Below are 20608 nucleotides of genomic sequence, written 5' to 3' on the forward strand. Positions count from 1 at the left end.
CACTAATCTGGTTTCGGGTCACTGGTGAGCTGAATCATAAACCAACTCAAGTGCATCTGCCTTAATGTGTTACAATTTCACAAGTGCAGGTGAGATGGCAGGGAATACAGACCAAATGATTTTTGACCCATCTCAGGAATTGAAACACCAGATGTCATAAGATCCAACATTTGGTGACTTGTGTAAATTATTCATCAGAAAACAAATGATAGAAATGAGTCAGATGGTGATCTTCACCGTTACAGCTTGAATTGAAAATTGAACGCTCGACTTTGTCCTTCTCTATTGAAAAGCGGCTTGGGGAAAAAAAAAAAAAAAGGCTACAAATGCCGAGTTTTATGGACAGCGTAAGACGGTTTGTAGGATTGGTAAACTGGCCAATGAATCTCATTTTCTACTAGGGGGTCAGGCTATTGCCCTCAATTGCACACAGTAAAGCGTTTTAAAGCAGTTTGGATAAAAGCCCTATAAAAGTGCAGTCGCTTTATTGCTGGAGCTTCTTGCGTGTGAAAATTGTAAACACCATCTGTGCGTGGAAATCGACCTCAAACACTTGCCACATACTTCAGTTCTGTACAATAAATAAACATTTGAAACATGTATTTTTTTTAAACATATTTTCCAGTTCTATACAAGTGTTTGGTTCCTCATACAAAATCAAAAGAGTGAAGTAAACAGACTTCAACGTGACATGACAATTGTGTCATATCAGCTGATTTATGATTTTACTGCTATCGGCAACACGCACACCTAAACAGACACAAAACAGTGTTGGCGGCGGAATGAACTCTCAACCCTGTGTTGACTCCACCAGCATAATTGTCATCCATAATAATAAAACATAATAAAAACCATCTTTTTCAATATTACAATCATCCTCTATCTTTTTTTTTTTTAGCTGATTACAGAAAAAAAAAGTCCTAATAACCAAGTTATCTTTTTATGTTTACCTTGGTGTGTCCGCTGATTTTTTTTATGATCCTAACTTGTCAACTGCTTGTGACCTTGAGGATTGAGTGATGGGTAATTTGGGCAAAAGATTGTTAGCCTGCTCTCTGAGTAAGCTAATGTTTGAAGGAACATTCGATTAGGTTACCATGGTTACCATGACGTTATTAATCTTTATCCTATATCCAAGTATGAAGTACTTTTCTGGTCGTTTGTGACGACCGAGTTCAAATCAGTCGATGAATCCAGTCGACCTCAACTGAGGTAAAAAATGTCAAGAGACGTAACATGTCATCTTATCAGTGCGTGTAAGTCCCTCGACAAACCGTCCTGTTTATATGATGAACACTTATTTAGTGGATGGGTTTATTACCTCCACTTAGGTAATAAACAGCAAAGACCTTCAAAGATTCACTTGATAGAGTTTTTCCTGTCGCTAAAAACTAAGCTGTCAAATCCTGATGGCCTCATTTATATTTGAATGATACCTAAAACAAAATTGAAAAAGTGAATGAAAAGGACTTTTTCCATTTTACTGTACATATTGTAAGCGAAATTTAAGAAGCAAAGTTACAAGCATCCTTTTTTACTCGAAATAACTCCCCAAGCTGAGTAGCCTGGCTAAATGTTAGCTGCATCATTTCACACAGGATGCATCTGATTTTACAATGTCATTTGTGTATGAAAATACGAGTCAATGTTTAACCTTTAGCGCAAGACATTGTTTTCCTATTTTTTTTTTTTTTTTATGAGACCTCTTAAAACCCTCTTACGTTACAGTAGTAGTTTTTTAATGTTTTTGCGTGACACAATTTCCGCAACCTAGCTATTTGTGTGGCTTGAAGTGATAAATATTGGAATAAAGTTTCAGATTTGAAATTTCCATTTTCAGTGTGTATATAATAAATATAAGAGGGTGACAATAACAAAAAAGAGTTTGACACTCCTACACTAAGCAATACGTAAAATATTTGCACATAACACTCCCACACACGCACGAGACTGTAAAACGTGATTGAAAACAAAGCACGAGCTGCATTATTAGCCAAAGCACGTTTAATGAAAGGGGCGGCCATTATTTAGAAACTACCCCTACCATCGGTTAATGATTGTACAAAATTGATTAGATCTATCCAAGTTGCTGTACACAGAGAAAAAAAAAAATCAAATAAAACCGCACAATGTTTCCGCACTGAAAAGTAACAACAGAACCTTGGCACTGGAGGAAATTAAATGAATAAAGCAATATAATTGTCATAGCATGGTTAGATTAGATAAAAAATCAAGCATGGTTTGATAGTGAATGAGCATGCAAGGACAATCAAATTAAATATATTTAAATTTAAATAATATAAAAATCAATTCATGTTTTTCCCAAAAGTGAATATTGTTTGAGAGCAAACCACATTTGTTTTATTTTTCTTTATAGAGAAATTGTGTTTATATATTATCTTATCATCGCATCGACCCTTCGCCTCACAAAACGATGCGAGTCATATTTCTAGCGTCAGTGCAAAGTGTGGGTGACGACCAATCATGTGATGCATTAACCATTGTCAAGAAGGCGACACCTTTTCCCGCTCGACTTTGCTGACATGACATAATAAACATTTGGACAATGAGCTACTGATAACTGGAGCTCAGGTGCTGCAGGCCACAGTAAATAACTCAACCCCCCTACTGGGAGCACGCAGTGGCGCTTGAAGAACTCGAGAGGGGAGGACGCTCCACACAAGGGAGGAGATTAACGTGCCGTAGCGACTGAGGGAACTCTCGACCGTGACACAATCAACATGAAGCTGAAGCTACCAAACCCGGGACTGGATGATCGGATCCCTTCTCATGGGGAACTGGAGAAGATGGAAATGGATCAGGCGGGGGATAGACCCAAGTGGGACAACAAAGCCCAGTACCTGCTCACCTGTGTGGGCTTCTGTGTAGGTCTGGGCAACGTCTGGAGGTTTCCTTATTTGTGCCAAAGCCATGGAGGAGGTATGCTTGCAAGAAACTGGAATTTTAATTTATGTTGAAATTTGAAACTGATTGCTTCCCTGTGACTAGGTGCATTCATGATCCCCTTCCTACTCCTTGTGGTTCTGGAGGGAATCCCGTTGCTGCACCTTGAGTTTGCCATCGGACAGCGTTTGAGGAAAGGCAACATTGGCGTGTGGAGGTCGATTAACCCGTACTTGACTGGAGTTGGTGGGTAAAAACTACTACTGAATTACCCGTACAATAGTTATTTGCAAGAAATAAAGTTGATAATTGCTCATAAGATGCTTAAAGATGGTGACGAATCACTACTTTTGTCTAAATGAAACTCTCAACTGACTTCAACATAGTTCCTTGGAATAAGTTGGAAGCAAATCACAATTTTTGTCTAAAAGAAGCCACTCAACTCACGTCAACATAGTTCCTAGACACCAAAATATAGCTCCAAAGAAAACTTTAATGCTTGCAGGTATATCATCTTTGATGGTGTCCTTTCTGGTGGGCATGTATTACAACACCATCATGGCTTGGATCATGTGGTACCTCTTCAACTCCTTCCAGGATCCTTTGCCATGGAGCCAGTGTCCGCTCAATGCTAATCTCACAGGTATGACCATTGAGAGGTTCAAAAATGTCATCAAATGAAATAATAATAATTTATATAGGTCTGGTGGACGAGTGTGCACGCAGCAGCACTGTGGATTACTTTTGGTACAGAGAGACCCTGAACACATCAGAGTCCATTGATGAATCTGGAGGTCTGCAGTGGTGGATCGTGCTGTCCCTGGTGGCCGCTTGGACCGTGCTCTATGTCTGCTGCATCCGCGGAATCGAAACCAGCGGAAAGGTCCGAGCGTCCTCACAATCTGAAGCATTTGCGTTCGATGATGTGTTTCGTTGACCTGCGTGAATTTCGTTATCCAGGCTGTGTACATCACGTCTACTCTGCCGTACGTGGTTCTGACTATCTTCCTAATTAGAGGACTCACTCTGAAAGGTTCCTTTGAGGGAATTAAGTTCCTCTTCACACCGGACGTAAGCATTGACGACAATTTATCGTAATATTTCTAATTTGTTTCTTACCCCTGTAATGAGACAAATTGATTCATACAAATACATTTTTCAGTAGATAGTCAGGGATAATTATCATACGCGTATTTGAAAGGAAAAACAGTGCCCTCCGATGGAGCATGTGGGTACTGCACGCTTGAGCACAGTGGAAAGTTTTTTGGATTATGTCTGCAAATAGCAAAAAATATATTATACTATAATTGCACAATGGCTGCTGGAATCAACACCTCACAGGAACATCGTCATAAAACGAATGTCTCTTTCGATTATTACGTTGGCAAGAAATACAATTTATGGAGCTATTCATTTTTATGATTCTGACACCTTAGGGGGATTTCGTTTGAAGCGTATCCTATCAAAGATTACGATCTTGCCATGTGATATTTATGTAATAAATATGAGCACGTTTTTGCTTTGTAATGTTCATGTCATATTTTATTATCAAAGGTGGATGAGTTGATGAATCCTTCAACGTGGTTGGACGCCGGCGCTCAGGTGTTCTACTCCTTCTCGTTGGCGTTTGGAGGCCTCATCTCCTTCTCTAGTTACAATTCTATCCAGTGAGTAAACATCACAGTCGAATGAAACTACATCTCCACTTTTATTGTATTAATATTTGATTTCACGATAGCAACAACTGCGAGCAGGATGCCGTTCTCATTTCCATCATCAACGGCTGCACGTCGGTGTATTCCGCCACCGTCATCTACTCCATCATCGGTTTCAGAGCCACTGAAAAATACGACGACTGCATCGGAGGGTGAGTGATGATGCAATAGTTTTCTTCGATTCCTTAAATCGGATTATAATTTGCTATTATTTTGTTAAGCCACCATGCTAATTCAAAAGGTTTGTTTTCTTTTTGCAGCAACATCCTGAAGCTGACAAACGCCTTCGACTTAAGCGAGAACAACATCACGGAGAGCAACTACGACAACATGCTTATGTACTTCAACCAAACCAGTCCGGATATTGTGAAGGATTTGCAAATCCAAACATGTGACATGCAGTCTTTCCTCAGTCAGGTATGTGGAATGTTTCTGGACATGACAACATGTGTGCTAACGTTTGCCCAAACTTTCCGCAGGGGGTGGAGGGAACAGGTTTGGCCTTTATTGTCTTCACGGAGGCCATCATAAAGATGCCCGTTTCGCCAATCTGGGCCGTGTTGTTCTTCATCATGCTCTTCTGCCTCGGTCTGTCCACTATGTTTGGAAACGTGGAGGGAGTTGTGGTACCCATGCAGGATCTGAATTTATTACCCAAAAAATGGCCCAAAGAAGTTTTCTGCGGTAATTATTTGTTTACATCCGATTGCGGGACACTTCATTAGGTACACCAAATGCATCATTTAGAATAGAACATTTTGTCTTTTAGGTTTGTTCTGCGCTATTTCTCTTGCCTTTGGCATCATTTTCGCCCAGCGCTCGGGGAATTACTGGTTGGCTCTTTTTGACAAATTTGCCGGCTCCATTCCTCTTCTGGTCATCGGGCTTTGCGAGATGATCGCCGTTATCTACATTTATGGCGTAGATAGGTATGTTCCTCCAGGAAGTTAACGCTTTATACAATCATTATCATACCTTTCAATGACATTGTGAGATCTTGTCCTATCTGCCGCACAGATTTAATAAAGATATCGAGTTCATGATTGGACACAAGCCCAACATCTTCTGGCAGGTGACATGGAGGGTGGTCAGCCCGCTCATCATGGTCATCATCCTGGTCTTTTATTTTGTCACGGAAGTCACAAAGTCTCTCACTTATTTGGCCTGGAATCCAGAATCGGTAAGCATCATGGAAATGTTTTATTTTTATTTTTTAAACATTTCCCTGGATCGTTTCACCCCACAGGAGAACTTTCCCACCCTCGAAGAGCGAGAGTACCCGACCTGGATTTCTATTATTGTCTTCATCCTGGCCGGCGTTCCCAGTTTAGTCATCCCAGCCGTGGCCCTCTTCAAATGTTTGCAGAGGAGATGCTGCAAACAATCGGATGTCAGCGATGACAATGTGAAGACTATCTCTGCTGAAATTCACATAAATGACAAAATGAAGTATTAGCCTCGTTCTACTTGGTTTGGGATTTTTCTTTAATCTATTAGTACTCTTTATAGGAGTGTTTATTTTATTTTTTTTGCGGAAACTGCCATGTAAATCTTCCAACGCACATTTGTGTTGTTAATAGTCAATTTGTCATAGTGCTGCTGGATTATTGTGATATTTAATATTGTGTGTACTATTTGTGTAATGTGGAGTTATTATTTGAATTAATCTGTAAATAATACCTATTTTAACAGTGATGGATCAATAAATGTGGCATTTTTTTTATCATACTATTTGGTATTTGTGTGTCTCGCAAAATTTAGAAAAAAAAATCTTTGCTATTCATTATGTACAGACTGAGCCAATTAATAGTTCTAATGAGATAACGTCAAATCTATACGTCTAGTTCTATAAAAGGCATTTTCCTTTTAAATAATCCAAAATTGATTTATAGCATTTAAAAAAAAACAAGGTAAAACGTAGTATTTGACAATTCAATTATGGGTATATAAGGGTAAAAGTGCATAGTGCATTAGCTAATCTACAGCGGCAAAAGATAATAAAGCGATTTCGACATTTGTGCTTTGAACAAGAGGTAATAAACGCTCACTCAAGCGCTTCATCGGCCGGCTGCAGACCACTCCGCCGCTTCAGTTTTTGGACGACATGAAATTGACTCTTCCCAACCCGGGACTGGATCTGCGGATCTCCAGCCTTGAGGATCTGGACAGGATAGAGAAAGAAGAAGCTGATAATAGACCCAAATGGGATAATAAAGCTCAGTACATCCTGACCTGCGTGGGATTTTGTATCGGCCTTGGCAACGTGTGGCGATTCCCTTACTTGTGTCAGAGCCATGGAGGAGGTAAGATGGAGACAATTATTTCCAAGATGATTTGGGACAAAGATCTCAAATTTTTCCTCCGAAATTGGCTCGTCACTTCTTTTAAAAATCACTTTGTGTCCTTTGTGCCAGAGGTCAAACGGCAAGTTGAATACATAACCCATGCGTGACAGCTGAAGTGTAAAATTGCTAACTTTTGTTAATCATTATCGGAGTAGAAGTTTCCCTGAAGAATCCTCAGGCGGTATATTGAGTGACAATTACATAAGAGATGATGTGACTGTTTATCTTGTTTTTTGGGAAGTCCGAAAACGGATTAATTGCATTTCCATTCATTTCAATGAGGAAATATTATTTGACATGTGAATTATTTTTTATCATCATCTTTAAAGTTTGTCAAAATGTGACATTTTCCAGGAGCCTTTTTGATCCCGTACCTGCTCCTGCTGGTATTAGAAGGAATGCCCCTCTTGTTGCTGGAATTTGCCATCGGCCAGCGTCTTCGGAAAGGAAGCGTTGGAGTGTGGCGGGCCATCAGTCCTTACCTGACTGGTGTTGGTACGTTGAATCCTACCAAAAAAAAAAAAAACATACAGTTTTTTATGATGCTGTATGTTTTTTTTCAGGTATTGCCTCCATGCTGGTGTCCTTCTTAGTTGCTTTGTATTACAACAGTTTGATAGCTTGGATCATGTGGTACCTTTTCAATTCCTTCCAAAGTCCACTGCCTTGGACTCAGTGTCCTCTCAATGAGAATGCAACAGGTACCTTCTGTGAGATTTAGATTTTTTTTTGCATGACAACAATTCATTAATTTTCCTTAATAATGGCTGCTAGCTTAATGCAACACAAGCCCACCACTAACGTTTCTGGATTTGCTTAGGTTTTGTAGCCGAATGTCAACAGAGCTCCACCGTGGACTATTTTTTCTACCGGGTGACCCTCAACAGCTCAACGTCCATATCGGACTCTGGGGAGCTCCACTGGCCCATCGTCGTGTGCCTTTGCTGTGCATGGACTGTTGTATGCATTTGCTGCATCAACGGAATAAGCAGCTCGGGCAAGGTTCGTTGTGATGAGATTCTGGAATAAAATGCAAGAGATGTTTTTAACGTGCGCCATTTTTGTTTTGACCACAGGCTGTGTACATCACGGCCATCCTGCCATACATTGTGTTGTCCATATTCCTGATCCGAGGACTAACCCTGAAAGGCGCCTTTAGCGGTATTCAGTTTCTCTTCACCCCAAATGTATGTTTCAAATATCAAGTATACCTAATAAAATGTCTTCGAAATGGATATCAGTAATGGATTTGTTCCAGGTGGAGGAATTGATGAATCCAACAACGTGGCTGGACGCGGGGGCTCAGGTTTTTTACGCTTTTGGTCTGGCATGGGGCGGGCTTATCTCATTCTCCAGCTACAATCCCGTTCAGTGAGGCTCTTATTCATCATTTCCACATGTCTTATGTAGATGATGCTGATGTTTTTTTTTTTTTTCAAGTAACAACTGCGTGCAAGATGCTGTCATCCTGTCGGTTGTCACCGGCTTTACTTCCGTGTTTGCTGCTACTGTTACGTATGCCATCATTGGCTTCAGGGCCACGGAGAAATATGACCTGTGTTGTAGTGAGTGAGTACGCTTCCCTTTATAAATTTCTTTCTTATTATTTATTTAACAGCTACCGTAAATTTCGGACTATAAGCCGCGGCTTTTTTCGCAAATTTTGAACCCGGAATCACGAGTTTTAAATGGTGCGGCTTATAGTCTGGTGCGGCTTATAGTCCGAAAATTACAGTAATTGTGATTTCAAGTTAGCCGTGTTGCACAATTACAATTTGGATTAATTGTTGTTTACTATGCCAGAGGCGGTTCTAGCTCAAATGGTGGCAATGGCCATTTTTGTCCCCCCCCAACCCAAATTGATGATGTCTGAGTTTCAAAAATTCCGAGCTTCTCATTTCTTTTCTTCCCTAGCAACATCCTGTCATTAATAAACGGATTCGATCTTCCTGAGGACAGCATCACTCCAAGCACTTTCGACTTGGCCTTAGAAAATCTCAACAGCTCCTCTCCCGAGGTTGTTCTCGGACTGAACCTTAAAACCTGTGACTTGCAAAAATTCCTCAGTGGGGTAAATTTGTCATATTAGTTGTTGTTTATGACATGTTGTGTCATGTGACTAATGTGGAAAATGTATCCAGGGAGTGGAGGGAACAGGTCTGGCATTTATTGTTTTCACAGAGGCCATCACCAAGATGCCAGCTTCACCAGTTTGGTCTGTTCTCTTCTTCATTATGCTCATCTGCTTGGGGCTTTCTACCCTCTTTGGCAACATTGAGGGAGTGGTGGTCCCCTTGAGAGACTTGGGGGTTTTCCCCAAAAAGTGGCCCCATGAAGCCCTGACTGGTATGGGCCACTGGATAAAATACCCAACTGTTTATTTTCATTTTGAGTTTAATTGCTTTTTTTTGCGTTTCAGGAATAACGTGCCTCGTGTCTTTCGTCATCACCCTCCTCTTCGCTTTGAATTCCGGCAATTATTGGCTTGGACTTTTTGACAAATTTGCCGGATCCATTCCGCTTCTGACGATTGGATTCTTTGAAATGATTTCTGTCGTTTACATATACGGCATTGACAGGTAAACCATAATAATTATAAGTTTGGGCCACTTTCTGAAACTCCGTGAGAACTATCCAAATATTTCAGGTTCAACGAGGACATAGAATTCATGACTGGACGCAAACCAAACATCTTCTGGCAGATTATGTGGAGGTTCATCAGTCCTCTCATTGTCCTGGCCATTTTAATTTTCTACTTGATAATCCAAGCCCATGAAAAACTCACCTATTTAGTCTGGGATCCTGCTTCTGTAAGCATTTCACGTAATCGACTCAGATTCAACATTTTCCTTGTGATGAATAATCTAATAATTATGTTTTATGCCTCAACAGGAAGCGTTTCCGTCTTTGTCATCCAAAGCATATCCGTCTTGGATCAATGGAATGGTTTTTCTCTTGGCGGGGGTTCCGAGTCTAATCGTGCCTCTGTATGCATTGTGTAGGTATATCTTTGTGTGCTGCAGGCGACGAGTAAATTGAATAAGATAAAGCTCATTTTACATTTTTTAAAAATATATAATGTTAAAATGATTTTAGAAAGAGATCATGTTTCTTGGATTACATAACAATAGCCACCGGGTGGCAGTGTAATCCAGGGGTCACTAACCTGTATGAAACTGAGAGCTACTTCTTGATAACCGATTAATACAAAATTCTAGCAGTTTAAGACACACTTTTGAAATTCCTTGTAATTATGTAATCATTATTAATTAATTATATGAATCCATGTGGTCCCCAGGGGGGGACCTGATGCTCGTGGCACCATGTTTCCGTTTTTGAAATCAGTACAGCCCTTATCAGGACTGTCAGGGAAATGTAGCCAAGGTTTTTATGATGTGCAAACAAAATATAAATGTTACAAAATAGAATATCCTCACGATAACTCTCCGGGGCCACGTGAAGAATGCGTGTATTATGTAACTGCTATTGTTGAAAGCCTGATCTAGATTGAGTTGTGATGATTTTCCTGCAAAATGTAAAAGAAATAAACGAATCTCTGTACTTTAATTGATGCTTTGGAAGACTTTAAAAAAAGCAGAACAGTTAAAAATCTGTTGGGGTTAATTAATCACGTCAATTGAGAGAGGTGTGTTGTTCATTCTGAACACGGCTACATAACCAGTTTGGAGGGGTGCACACTTGTGCAACTACATCTCAATTTTTTAGATTTGGACCCATTCTTGGAAAATATTTTTTCTCAATTGCGTTTAAAAATAATTTATCTTGGTCTGATTTTTTTCCGCAAATATCTCGCGTTTGAACAAGGGTGTGTAGATTTTTTATAGATACGATCTACGACCGGGTCTGTGAAAGGATTTTGCTGCATAGCACCACTCTTGTAGTTATGTGTAAAAAGATCTCAGAGATTATGAATATTTCATTAGCGTGCTAATTTCTCACCTCATACTAATGATTCACTTGTGTCACAAATTTTGAAGGAAAAAAAAAAAAGCTTTTGGCCTATTAAAATGAGTATTTAGGTCACACTAAAAGGAAAAAAATCCTAACAAGTTGTGTCTGGTGCAAAGAAAGATAAAAGTCACATCCACGGGCAGGTGACCAACATTTATTTACCATTATCAACTTTACAATAAAACCAGTAACATCTGTCAACATTAGCAAAATAAAGAACAGAAATCAATCCAATTGTATTTACAGAGACAAAGCAGATTCAGGCTCACACACGACAGATAAACAACTCTGCTTCATATCAAACCGCAACAGTGAACATAGCAAGCTGAAGTGTTTTTTTTTTTTTTCCATAGTAATAAAATCAAAACTTGTCTATAGTTTTTTTTTTTAAACAAACAAGACATAGCTTCTTTTAAGATGGTTCTCTATAATACACCACAAAATACTTCAAATTTGGGTTAAAATATAGGAATGTAAAAAGTTGGCGAGTCTCTTCGGATTTATTTCTTGTTTTTTTTTTGTAGCTATTTAACAGTCATTTCAAGTGGTGTTGTCCTCGTTGTTCCTTTTTCGAGCTTCTTTTCTTCACAAAGGAGGCATCTTGTCTTCTTTGTCAAAGTGGGGGGAAAAGATGTGTCCTTTATCAACCTTTCGTCCGCTTGGTGTTGTCGTCTTGCCGCCGCGCCAAAATACCTCAAAAGTCAGTCAAGGTCCAGATGTCGAGCAGGAAGTGACCTAGTGAATCTCGTCTGTCGTCTTGACGAAAAAGTGGCACGTCGAAGGAGTCTCTCACATACATGTGTATATATTTACATATACATATATCCATATACATATGTATACATATACACATATATATATAAATATATATATACTCTTAAATTCTCTCTCGCTCTCTCTCTCTTTCTCTCTCTCTCTCTCTCTCTCTCTCGCTCTCTCTCTCTCTCGCTCTCTCTTTCTTTGAAAAACAGTTCAGCCAGTTCATTGTGAGCTGCACATACAATTACTCCTTCTTTTCAGAGGGGGCGGGGGTCGAGCTGCTCTCCTCTGTGGGTTTCGAGGCCTCAGGGGCTGGAGCAGCTGCCTCCTTGGCCTCCTCCTTGGGGGCGTCCTCTTTGGCTGCCCCCTCCTCAGCTTTCGGGGGCTCGGCCTGGGCCTCCTCCTTCACCTCCTCCTTCTTCTCCTCCGCGGCGGCGGCGGTGGCTCCGTTCTCAGCGGGTTTCTCCTCGGGGGAGGCGGCGGCGGCCGCTGCCGGTTCCTCCTTGACGTTCTCGTTCTTCTTGCCCTTCTTCAGGTTCAGCTTGAAGTTGAAGGATTTCTTCAGGGAGAATTTCTTCTTCTTCTTCTTAGGGGTCTCCTTGGTTGCGGCGTCGCCGGCTGCAGCGGCTGCGGCCTCCCCTTCGGGTTTGGCCGCCTCGCCGTCGGCGGCGGGTGCGGGCTCGATGGCGTCGCCTTCGGCGCTGGCTTCGGGTTCCTTAGCCGCCTCGGCCGAGCCATTAGTGGCGGCGGCATCCCCGTCGGGCTTGGTGGAGACATCACCATTAGTCTTCACGTGTCCGTTCTCCTGCAAAAATAAATAAATAAAATAATTCATAATTTATTTGTGAAAATTAAATCAATAAACAAAAAAAATGACCCCAGGGTCATATTTGGTCCTATTCCAGTCGATTCAAATCACAATTTCTCCTTATTTGACAGAGCATCGTCGTGTTCATCAATCTGCGTCGTCTGGCTGAGGCGACGCCTTGCAGCTCCACAGTGAGCCGATACGCGGCAGTAAAGTCACGCAGAAGACTCGGGGTACCAGACAGCCCCAACAAAGACGCGACTGGAGATACAAGCTTTTACTCATTGTTGATTATATAGGGGGGAAAAAAACGAATGAAGATCATTTTAACTAGTTGAATATTAGTTTTCCTCAATTAAACATTAAATTCAAATGACCAGTTAAATCCCCTTAATGACCTTTCGATTAAGAGCAAAATGTCAAAGGTGCATTTGATACAATAGAGATAGCAGGCTGACTTAAAACAAGGACTGGCGACGTGCGCTCAAGACGCCCCCTCCCCCTCTTTCTCTTTTTTAGAATAAACCTCCTCCAAATGCATTTATGACTACTCCATCTTCAAATTCCTTTTACATGAGCGAGGATGCTGAAAGCCCCACCTGACTCCCCCCTGGGAGGAAAAAAAAAAATCTCCCATTCATAGGGAATCAATTTCGACAACGCATTTGTATTGTTGCGCGTCTATGCAAACTTTTGCGCGACTTCTCATTTGCAAAAAAATGTTTGAATTACCTGGCCGTTGGTTTTGACAGCCGCAGCATCAGCGGCGGCGGCGTTCGCCTCCACGGCCACCTCTCCCTTGGATGACTGAGATCCCATTGTCTTCTTTGTCTGCCTCTTCCCAAAGCAAATGAAAAAGAAAAACTAAAAAAGACTGGCCCGAAGTTAATCCAACCCCAGGTCGAGTCGCGTATCCAGCGGTGAAGCAACGAAAAGTGTATATTTGGGAATTATTGTATTTTTTTTTGAATGATTCCAAGTCCGTCTCTGGTACTAGTCACTCCGGGGGAGAGAGCGCCTCTAAACTCATCAGCGCTTGAACGCAACGCTTCAACATACAACAGGTTTGGGGCGACACCCGGTGGGCGGGCGTTGTGCCGGTTTCAACCAATCAGCGTCCTGTCTGGGGGAAAGTCTAGCAAGCTTTGACCAATCACAGCAGAGGACCCCCAGCAGTGAATTGAAACGGTTCAACTCGTTTTTCTACTGTTTTATATTCATTAAATGAGAAATAAAACAGTATAAAAGCCTTCCTTATGTTTTTTTTACGTTTGTACATAACACATTTGCCATTAATCTAATATCACTTGTAAGATTTACGCTATAAGATAAAAGATATAAGATCATTATCTTAAAAAATATCTCATCTGACTTCAATGTTCCATTTTTACTTCATTACAGTAAAATTGTTTGTACTTTATTACTTCCAACCTCTGAATAGAAATGTGTCAGGGCTACTACGGTAAACTCTACATGTTTTGACCTTTAGGCAAAAACATGTAACCTTTAAATGACTCAAGGACGGGATTTTGATGAGTCAGTAAGGACTTTTCGAATTTCATTACACACACATGCTCGCACTCGCACACACACACAGATGCCATCTTTTTCACTTTCACTCTGACTAGTCCTAAAATAAGGGATTCTTTCGTTTGTGTTGAGCAACTTTTGTTTTTACTCTTAGCAAATGTTTGCCCAGTGTTTATTTAACACACAGTTACACACAAGTCACAACATTTCTTCTTAATTCTGTGGCTATCGATAGAATATTCTACACAGAATTGATAACTGGAGAAGGAATTTGATGTTTTTCAGGATTTCTGTTGCTTGCATCGCAGTAAATGCATCCATACAACAAAAAGAGCCATGGCACTATCACACAATGGTGAATGGAGAGTTCATCTATTGTCTCTATTGTTCAATGTTGTCATATATTTGTTGAGTTAAAGAACAAGATCAGCATTTAGACGAATGGTATATCACGTTGAGTCCTCATGGTTGCATGACTAGATTTGTTGTTCACTTCCGTTGGTCAACAACATACCAGAAGCTACAAAAAAAAAAAAAATCCGTCATTGGGATGATCATGCACATTCCACCTGATCATTTTCTCCCATGTGCATTTCTCGCAACAGCTGTTAAAGCTACAAATCTCAATTACGGGAAGAAAAGAGTCTCAGTGTCCGATGTGACGAACTGATCTTTGCAGCCACCAATCAGGGAAATTGATTTTGTAAAACTTGGGAATATCGGAACGCATGCAAATATGTTATGGACCACCGGGGGCTACTTTCTTATTTTGCAGTCACAGCGAGGTGACGACCTTTTCTCACACACATATCACGCTGTATCTATCTACTTGGCCTTGTAAATGTCATAATAATGTACCCACTGTGTGCTGTGGAATGCCTGGCACGCAGGCGCTCGTGTCTCCTCCAACCGTCTTTTTTCTGTGAATGGGCTTCTTCAGCCCGCTCGAGGTAACATCACGCTTAACATTTACAGATGGAGAAAGATCAAGCGTTTCTTTCTTCTACTTTCTTGAGAAAAAAAACAACAACAAAAAAAAAGAGGCGCTTCGTGGCGGTGATGACGAGGAGGAGGCGGTGATGATGTTTGTAACATGTGCGTCGGTGTGTTATGTGCATATAAGGGAAGCATTGTCATGGGACGACCACTCGAGGGGGGGGGGGCAATTCTTCACCCATGGATCACACATAACGCACACACACATACAAAGCCGGGAGGGCATCAGCTGTGACAGAGTTCATAGAGTACGACCGAGGGTAGGAATGCAGAGAAGAGAAATATGGAGCTCGGGTGATGGCTACGATATAGTCGAGAAGACCTTACATGGAAAAGATGAGAGGAATAAGAAAGCGGTTTTGATGCTGATGTCAAAAGATTGCTTAACCACAAAAGTCACACTTACTGTATGTGTTGGTATGCTTCGATTAACAAAAAGGAAGTGGTGCAAAAATGACAGGAAGTTTATTTTTGACAGCCCCATCAGCAAAAAAAAAAAGAACATCTGTGGAGGAGGTCAAAATCAATTTATCAAGTGCAGCTTAAACGAACCACATACAATGTCAGATTAGTTTTCCAATTTCAAGTGTCCACTTCTTCCTTGAATGACTCAATTTGAGTCTGACATCCAATTGAGCTCATCACTCTTGTTACTTTCTCCATTTCTTGTTGACACCATGTTCCACCTCGGGTTATCCCGCAAATTGTCTCTGCCCTTTGACCCCTCCCTACACACTTTGCTTTGATCACTCGCTGAAGCTTTTCCGCCTGAGGCTTGTCTTGCAACACTGCCCCGACCAGGAATGCTTTTAGTTTTGGTCCAGGAATGCCAGACCCATCTTCACCTGGACCCCGTCATTTATTTCCATATCAGGACTATGTCATCCATTTGAGGTTCTTACCAGCCGTCTCCTTGCCGTCAATGAGGCTTTGTGTGTATATTCGCGGACGTCTGGATCGCATACTACGGGTGAACCCGGTCTCCCAAAGGGGCCCATTGTTCTGCGTCTCATCTCGCTATGGATGAGCATCGGGGTGGGCGGGGGTTGACAAAAGGGAAGCCAAGAGGAAAAGCGACGGAGGAGACAAAGGATTATGGGTATGAAATAAAAAGGGTGCCATGAAAGACCTCAATGTTTGTGGACACCCAAAACAAAGCAGGAATGTCATGTTTAGGGGATGAAGTTAATTATTTTTGTGGGGGGAAAACAGAGCCTGGCTCGGATTATAAACACAATTCTAATCAAAAGCAGCCTTGCTGTGGTCATAGATCCCATATGGCCTCGTGGTGGACCTGACAGATGTCCGTGCTGGACACAAGCAGGAAAAATAATCACGACTATGGAGCTCTGATCTGCCCCGGCGATCTGGGGTCAAGGGGTTGGGGAGTTTGCGGTAAACAAGTCAAGCAGGAAGCAGAAAGGTGCTAGGTTTGGAAAATTATTTTAATTGCAAGCGAGGGAGCAACTGTTTTGTGTTGCTCACGTTTCATTTCACTTTCAGGGTTTACTGATAAGAGGAAATATTTGGGACTTTCCATTGACTGATTTTTGAACAGTCACCAATGTTGCATTATAAAAGCCAATTGTGGTATTTTCCAATTTCGTTATCTGTCCACTTCCTCTTTCTTTATTACAGGGAGGCGGGGTGGGTACTTATATGCCATTGTGTACTTTTACAGCGAAATGCAAAAATTTCCTGAATTTGACCTTTTAAGAACTCGATAACATTTTGTGGTTCCTCTCCAGGAAATTACTCAACTTTACAATACATTGCCAGAATGTTGACATATGATAACGAGCGTAAATAAGAAGAAATATATAATATAATATAATATAATATAATATAATATAATATAATATAATATAATATAATAAGATATGATATGATATGATATGATATGATATAATATAATATAATATAATTTTTTGTTGTCAGTAAATAGGAAATAAATATCCTACATTAAAAGAGAGTAAAAATAGGTTTGGGAATCAGTGATCTAAGAAACGACTAGACTAATTACAATCCATGGCTACTGTAAACACACGTGTACATCTCCCCCCCACCCACACACACCCCAGGCACACGCAGTGCTGGAAATGGTGTCAGTCCAGTATAAATCCCTTTTGACTTATGAGCATGCCTTTGACCTTATTGCCATGACAACGGCTTCTACAGGATAATAACGTTGTGGCAACGCTGACACGCTATGACACAACAACGCAGACGCTCATTGTGTGACGTGTCGCTCAGAGCTTTTTTTAAAATATCTTCTTTCTTTCTCTTGCCTGTCGAGCTTCAGGTGCTTTTTTTTTTTTTTTTTTTTCTTGATGTGACCTAAATTTTTGTGTGCAATGTGCTCAGTAATGTGTGTAAGGGAATTTAGTTAGATGGAAAGGTCTTGGAGCTAGAAAGGAAAAGCATTTGGTAGTTGCTTTCAAAACAAGATTGATAAAAAGGTAGGTCAGGGCTCATTGCTGAGCATGTGCATTGGTGTGTGTGTGTTTCGAATCTGTGTACACCCACGCAAGAGTCCTAAAATAAATGCTTCTCCTTTCATACATGTGAGCACATTCAGCAGTGCTGAACAACACATTCACTCCCTCCCCTCCCCTTTCCTCTTCTTCCTCCTCCTCATCTCCCCTTCACTTTCGAAAATGTCAAAGGACAACAGGGGATGGGGAATTACGAGAAATAGAAAGTGAAACAGAATAAATGTGTATTCAATTATTTCTATCACCTTAACATTATTATTAACTGTAAGCGTGTCACCCAAAGCTGCTCATTTTTTTTGACTTGCGCTAAGAAAAAATATTTTTTTTTTTAGTGTTTTCCGCTCATAGCTAAAAATGCTAATTCCTAACGTATTATGTATCTTAAGCGACTTGCCATGTTTATTAGCAAATCCTTCATAATTAAATGCTGTTCAGGAAAGAAGCTTAGTGAATTACTGGATGTCATAACTACGCCTATTTCCATCCAATCAAAAGACTCAGTTTCAAAAGCGTCCTTTCCAAAATCCAAATCCAGGATTCTCAATGAAAAACACTTTTTGCTCAGGTAGTTTGCAATCACCCTGAGTTTACTACCTTTTGTAAGTCCCGGCTCATTCAGCATTGGTGAGTAACACTCGGCAGTGCCCACTTGACAAAATATAGTGTATGATGCATAAATGGACGGGCGTGAGTCAGAGGGGAGAAACGCTGATGAATGGCTTGATGGCACACTGACCCACTACTTTGCAGCTGCGTCGCCAGTGGCTCCGCTTGGCCTCATGAAACAGACACAGACTGATACACGCAAATTAATAAGGCCTTTTAACTGGACTTAGAAGTCCCTTTGCGCCCCTAACAAGCAAAAGGCCTTTTTATATCCGCTTATTGTCGGGACTTTACACATTCACCATTGTGTTTCTCGTCGGCCGCCGATGATGATTTAAGCACGGAAATGGTTCGTGCCATTTGGGGTAATCACTGAGCGGTCACAAAAGAGGAAGCCATGTAGCGTCTGTATAGGAAGCTTAAAACTGCTTTCACTATTACTTTTTTGTCGACACAGCCTGCGAATCTGGGAAATTTATTTTGGGAAAAGCACGATTGAGTAAGATTGGAGCAAGTTGGTAAAAGTTCGTTAACCTTTTTGAACACGCTTTTATAGGTCATATTAGGAGAACTTGCTAGAAATGATCCTAATGCAGGGGTGTCAAACTCATTTTTGTCGCGGGCCGCATCGTAGTCATAGTTTCCTTCAGAGGGCCATTATGTCAACCCGAATAAATGTACGAACGCCTCATATTATAAACAGTATAAGCTACAAAATAAAACTTGTTTTCAAATTAGACTAGTAAAAACTGTTCAAATATTTGAAAAAGATGATTTTTGAAAGTGAAGACAATTTGCAATTTTAGTAATGACATGAATTTGATGCACAATTTGTCCGCGGGCCACATAAAATGATGCGGTGGGCCGTATCTGGCCCCCAGGCCTTGAGTTTGACACATGTGTCCTAATGTATCATAAAATATGACATTTGATAAATTATACGGAACTCACCGGAGCAAACACACCTCGGCCATTTTAACTAAAGTTAAAAATGAAACACAGACATTGTAATTTTGTTTTTTTAGTTTTTTTGTTGCACCAAAATGTAATTAGTGCTTCTTTGGCATGTTTCCCACTTTGACAAATATTCATGGGAATCTGTTAATTAGTTTTTGTGTAATCCTCCTAAGCAACAAACAAACGTCAATTAAAACAATACATTTTGCCTTCACGCTTGGCAGAGTTCAATTTAATTTAACCTTTATTTATTCAGGTAAAGCAACCGAGAGCTCATTCGCAAAAACTGCTCTTCACCTTATTTAGCTTTAGAGCCATTCCGCGATTGAATATGCAAAAAGCCAGTCATCCAACCATATCATGCTCAACCTAACCCGAATCAGAATCGCACAAGCCGCGGGCAGGTGCTTTTCGAGGAACCCCGTTGAATTTGCATCGCTTGCTTTGCGGCCATTTTGTATCGCGTGCATTCTGCATGTTGCGTTGAGGTGACGAGAAGAGAAAGGGCAGCAAGTGGCCCTTTGCTGAAATATGCCCAGCCTGGAAAGCGAGCGTAGCGGGGTTAGCGTTGGCATCGTCAGCGATAAACACGCAAACATTGGTTGTGTCCTCCCAGCACACCCTCTGGGCTGGCACATGGAGCAAGAGGGGGGGGGGGGGGCGAGCCTGTGTGTGCCCAAGGATGAGACTGAAAAGAGAGCAGGATGTGGCGATGGCAAGATGGCCGCACGGCTTTGAAAAATAAAATCCATTTGGCTCCAGACTACATCTAAAATGCACCGAGCGGAATTATTCCACCGCGTCGTTCAAACACAGTGGCAGAATCCCAAAATGATTCCGTGGTGGCCGTTTTATTTTTTGTCGTCCCTTTTAGAGGGTGGGAAGCGAGGGTAGCGCTAGGGGGGGTGTTATTATATAAATTACTGTAAAAAGGATTGATAGGCAGACAGCGAGATGTGTCGGGAGTGAGCAAAGGCGGAGAAAAGCAAAAAAAAAAGGAGGGCTGTTGTGTGTGTTGACCTAATTCCATGCAAATGGCGGCTCCAGTGGCAGACAAATGTTGGCGCTCCATTCGACGTCGTAATTCCGGAATCTGGCTTTGGGCCAGTCGTGATTCGCACGCATGTCATCTCTATATATACATGCTCCCTAATGATCGATTAATCTACCCAGTTAACAAGGGAAGGGAGAATAATAAGAAAGCGAGCTCTCAAAAAGCAGCCATGCCACGTCCAGCCCAGGTTGCCAAATAAAACCGAGCAGGCTCATCGGTTTATTCTCATGTATTGTTCCACATGGTGAATATATGACGTTTTATACCTGAACTGTGCACGCTGCAATATTGTAATTGCTTTCCTCCCAAGCATCTATAAAGGTGTTTTATTACTACTGTTAAAAGCGGACATTGCCGTGCTATTATCTAAATGCTGCTGAGAGCTGCAGAGTAGTTTCCAACCTGCCCAGGACAAAAAAAACGGATTCATTCTAATCGGACTGTGTTGGGATTGACACGATTAATGA

At 41.2% G+C, this 20608-nt stretch overlaps 3 protein-coding genes across 3 annotated transcripts; 2 read left to right on the forward strand and 1 right to left on the reverse strand.

Moving 5' to 3' along the window:
* Positions 1-2554: 2554 nt before the first annotated feature.
* Positions 2555-6347, forward strand: LOC119130835 (sodium-dependent neutral amino acid transporter B(0)AT1-like). The gene is made up of 12 exons (XM_037264791.1): positions 2555-2940; positions 3010-3150; positions 3410-3547; positions 3606-3787; positions 3865-3975; positions 4459-4571; positions 4643-4771; positions 4880-5036; positions 5099-5303; positions 5389-5548; positions 5637-5799; positions 5866-6347. Exons 1-12 carry the CDS (start codon positions 2742-2744, stop codon positions 6073-6075), a joined length of 1908 nt encoding a protein of 635 aa, XP_037120686.1. The 5' UTR covers positions 2555-2741; the 3' UTR covers positions 6076-6347.
* Positions 6348-6656: 309 nt separating this feature from the next.
* On the forward strand, positions 6657-10392 carry LOC119130836 (sodium-dependent neutral amino acid transporter B(0)AT1-like). Its single transcript, XM_037264793.1, has 12 exons — positions 6657-6922; positions 7319-7459; positions 7528-7665; positions 7785-7966; positions 8041-8151; positions 8223-8335; positions 8405-8533; positions 8879-9035; positions 9106-9310; positions 9384-9543; positions 9612-9774; positions 9857-10392. The coding sequence occupies exons 1-12, from the start codon at positions 6724-6726 to the stop codon at positions 10001-10003; spliced, it is 1845 nt and encodes a 614-aa protein (XP_037120688.1). The 5' UTR covers positions 6657-6723; the 3' UTR covers positions 10004-10392.
* A 678-nt stretch (positions 10393-11070) lies between these two features.
* Positions 11071-13542, reverse strand: marcksl1b (MARCKS-like 1b). Its single transcript, XM_037264826.1, has 2 exons — positions 13236-13542; positions 11071-12500 (listed from the first exon to the last, which is right to left on the reverse strand). Exons 1-2 carry the CDS (start codon positions 13320-13322, stop codon positions 11940-11942), a joined length of 648 nt encoding a protein of 215 aa, XP_037120721.1. The 5' UTR covers positions 13323-13542; the 3' UTR covers positions 11071-11939.
* Positions 13543-20608: the final 7066 nt, after the last annotated feature.

This window comes from Syngnathus acus, chromosome 11 (assembly GCF_901709675.1).
Source record: "Syngnathus acus chromosome 11, fSynAcu1.2, whole genome shotgun sequence".
NCBI lineage: Eukaryota > Metazoa > Chordata > Actinopteri > Syngnathiformes > Syngnathidae > Syngnathus > Syngnathus acus.

What these genes read in the sequence shown, in the direction of transcription:
- LOC119130836 (XM_037264793.1), top strand. Translation starts at nt 6,724, where the DNA reads ATGAAATTGACTCTTCCCAACCCGGGACTGGATCTGCGGATCTCCAGC. An exon ending in GCCCCATGAAGCCCTGACTG is followed by an intron (nt 9,311 to 9,383) that starts GTATGGGCCACT and finishes TTTGCGTTTCAG; the next exon opens with GAATAACGTGCCTCGTGTCT. An exon ending in TACATATACGGCATTGACAG is followed by an intron (nt 9,544 to 9,611) that starts GTAAACCATAAT and finishes CAAATATTTCAG; the next exon opens with GTTCAACGAGGACATAGAAT.
- marcksl1b (XM_037264826.1), bottom strand. Translation starts at nt 13,322, where the DNA reads ATGGGATCTCAGTCATCCAAGGGAGAGGTGGCCGTGGAGGCGAACGCC. An exon ending in CTGTCAAAACCAACGGCCAG is followed by an intron (nt 12,501 to 13,235) that starts GTAATTCAAACA and finishes TTATTTTTGCAG; the next exon opens with GAGAACGGACACGTGAAGAC.
- LOC119130835 (XM_037264791.1), top strand. Translation starts at nt 2,742, where the DNA reads ATGAAGCTGAAGCTACCAAACCCGGGACTGGATGATCGGATCCCTTCT. An exon ending in GTGCCAAAGCCATGGAGGAG is followed by an intron (nt 2,941 to 3,009) that starts GTATGCTTGCAA and finishes CCCTGTGACTAG; the next exon opens with GTGCATTCATGATCCCCTTC. An exon ending in GCCCAAAGAAGTTTTCTGCG is followed by an intron (nt 5,304 to 5,388) that starts GTAATTATTTGT and finishes TTTGTCTTTTAG; the next exon opens with GTTTGTTCTGCGCTATTTCT.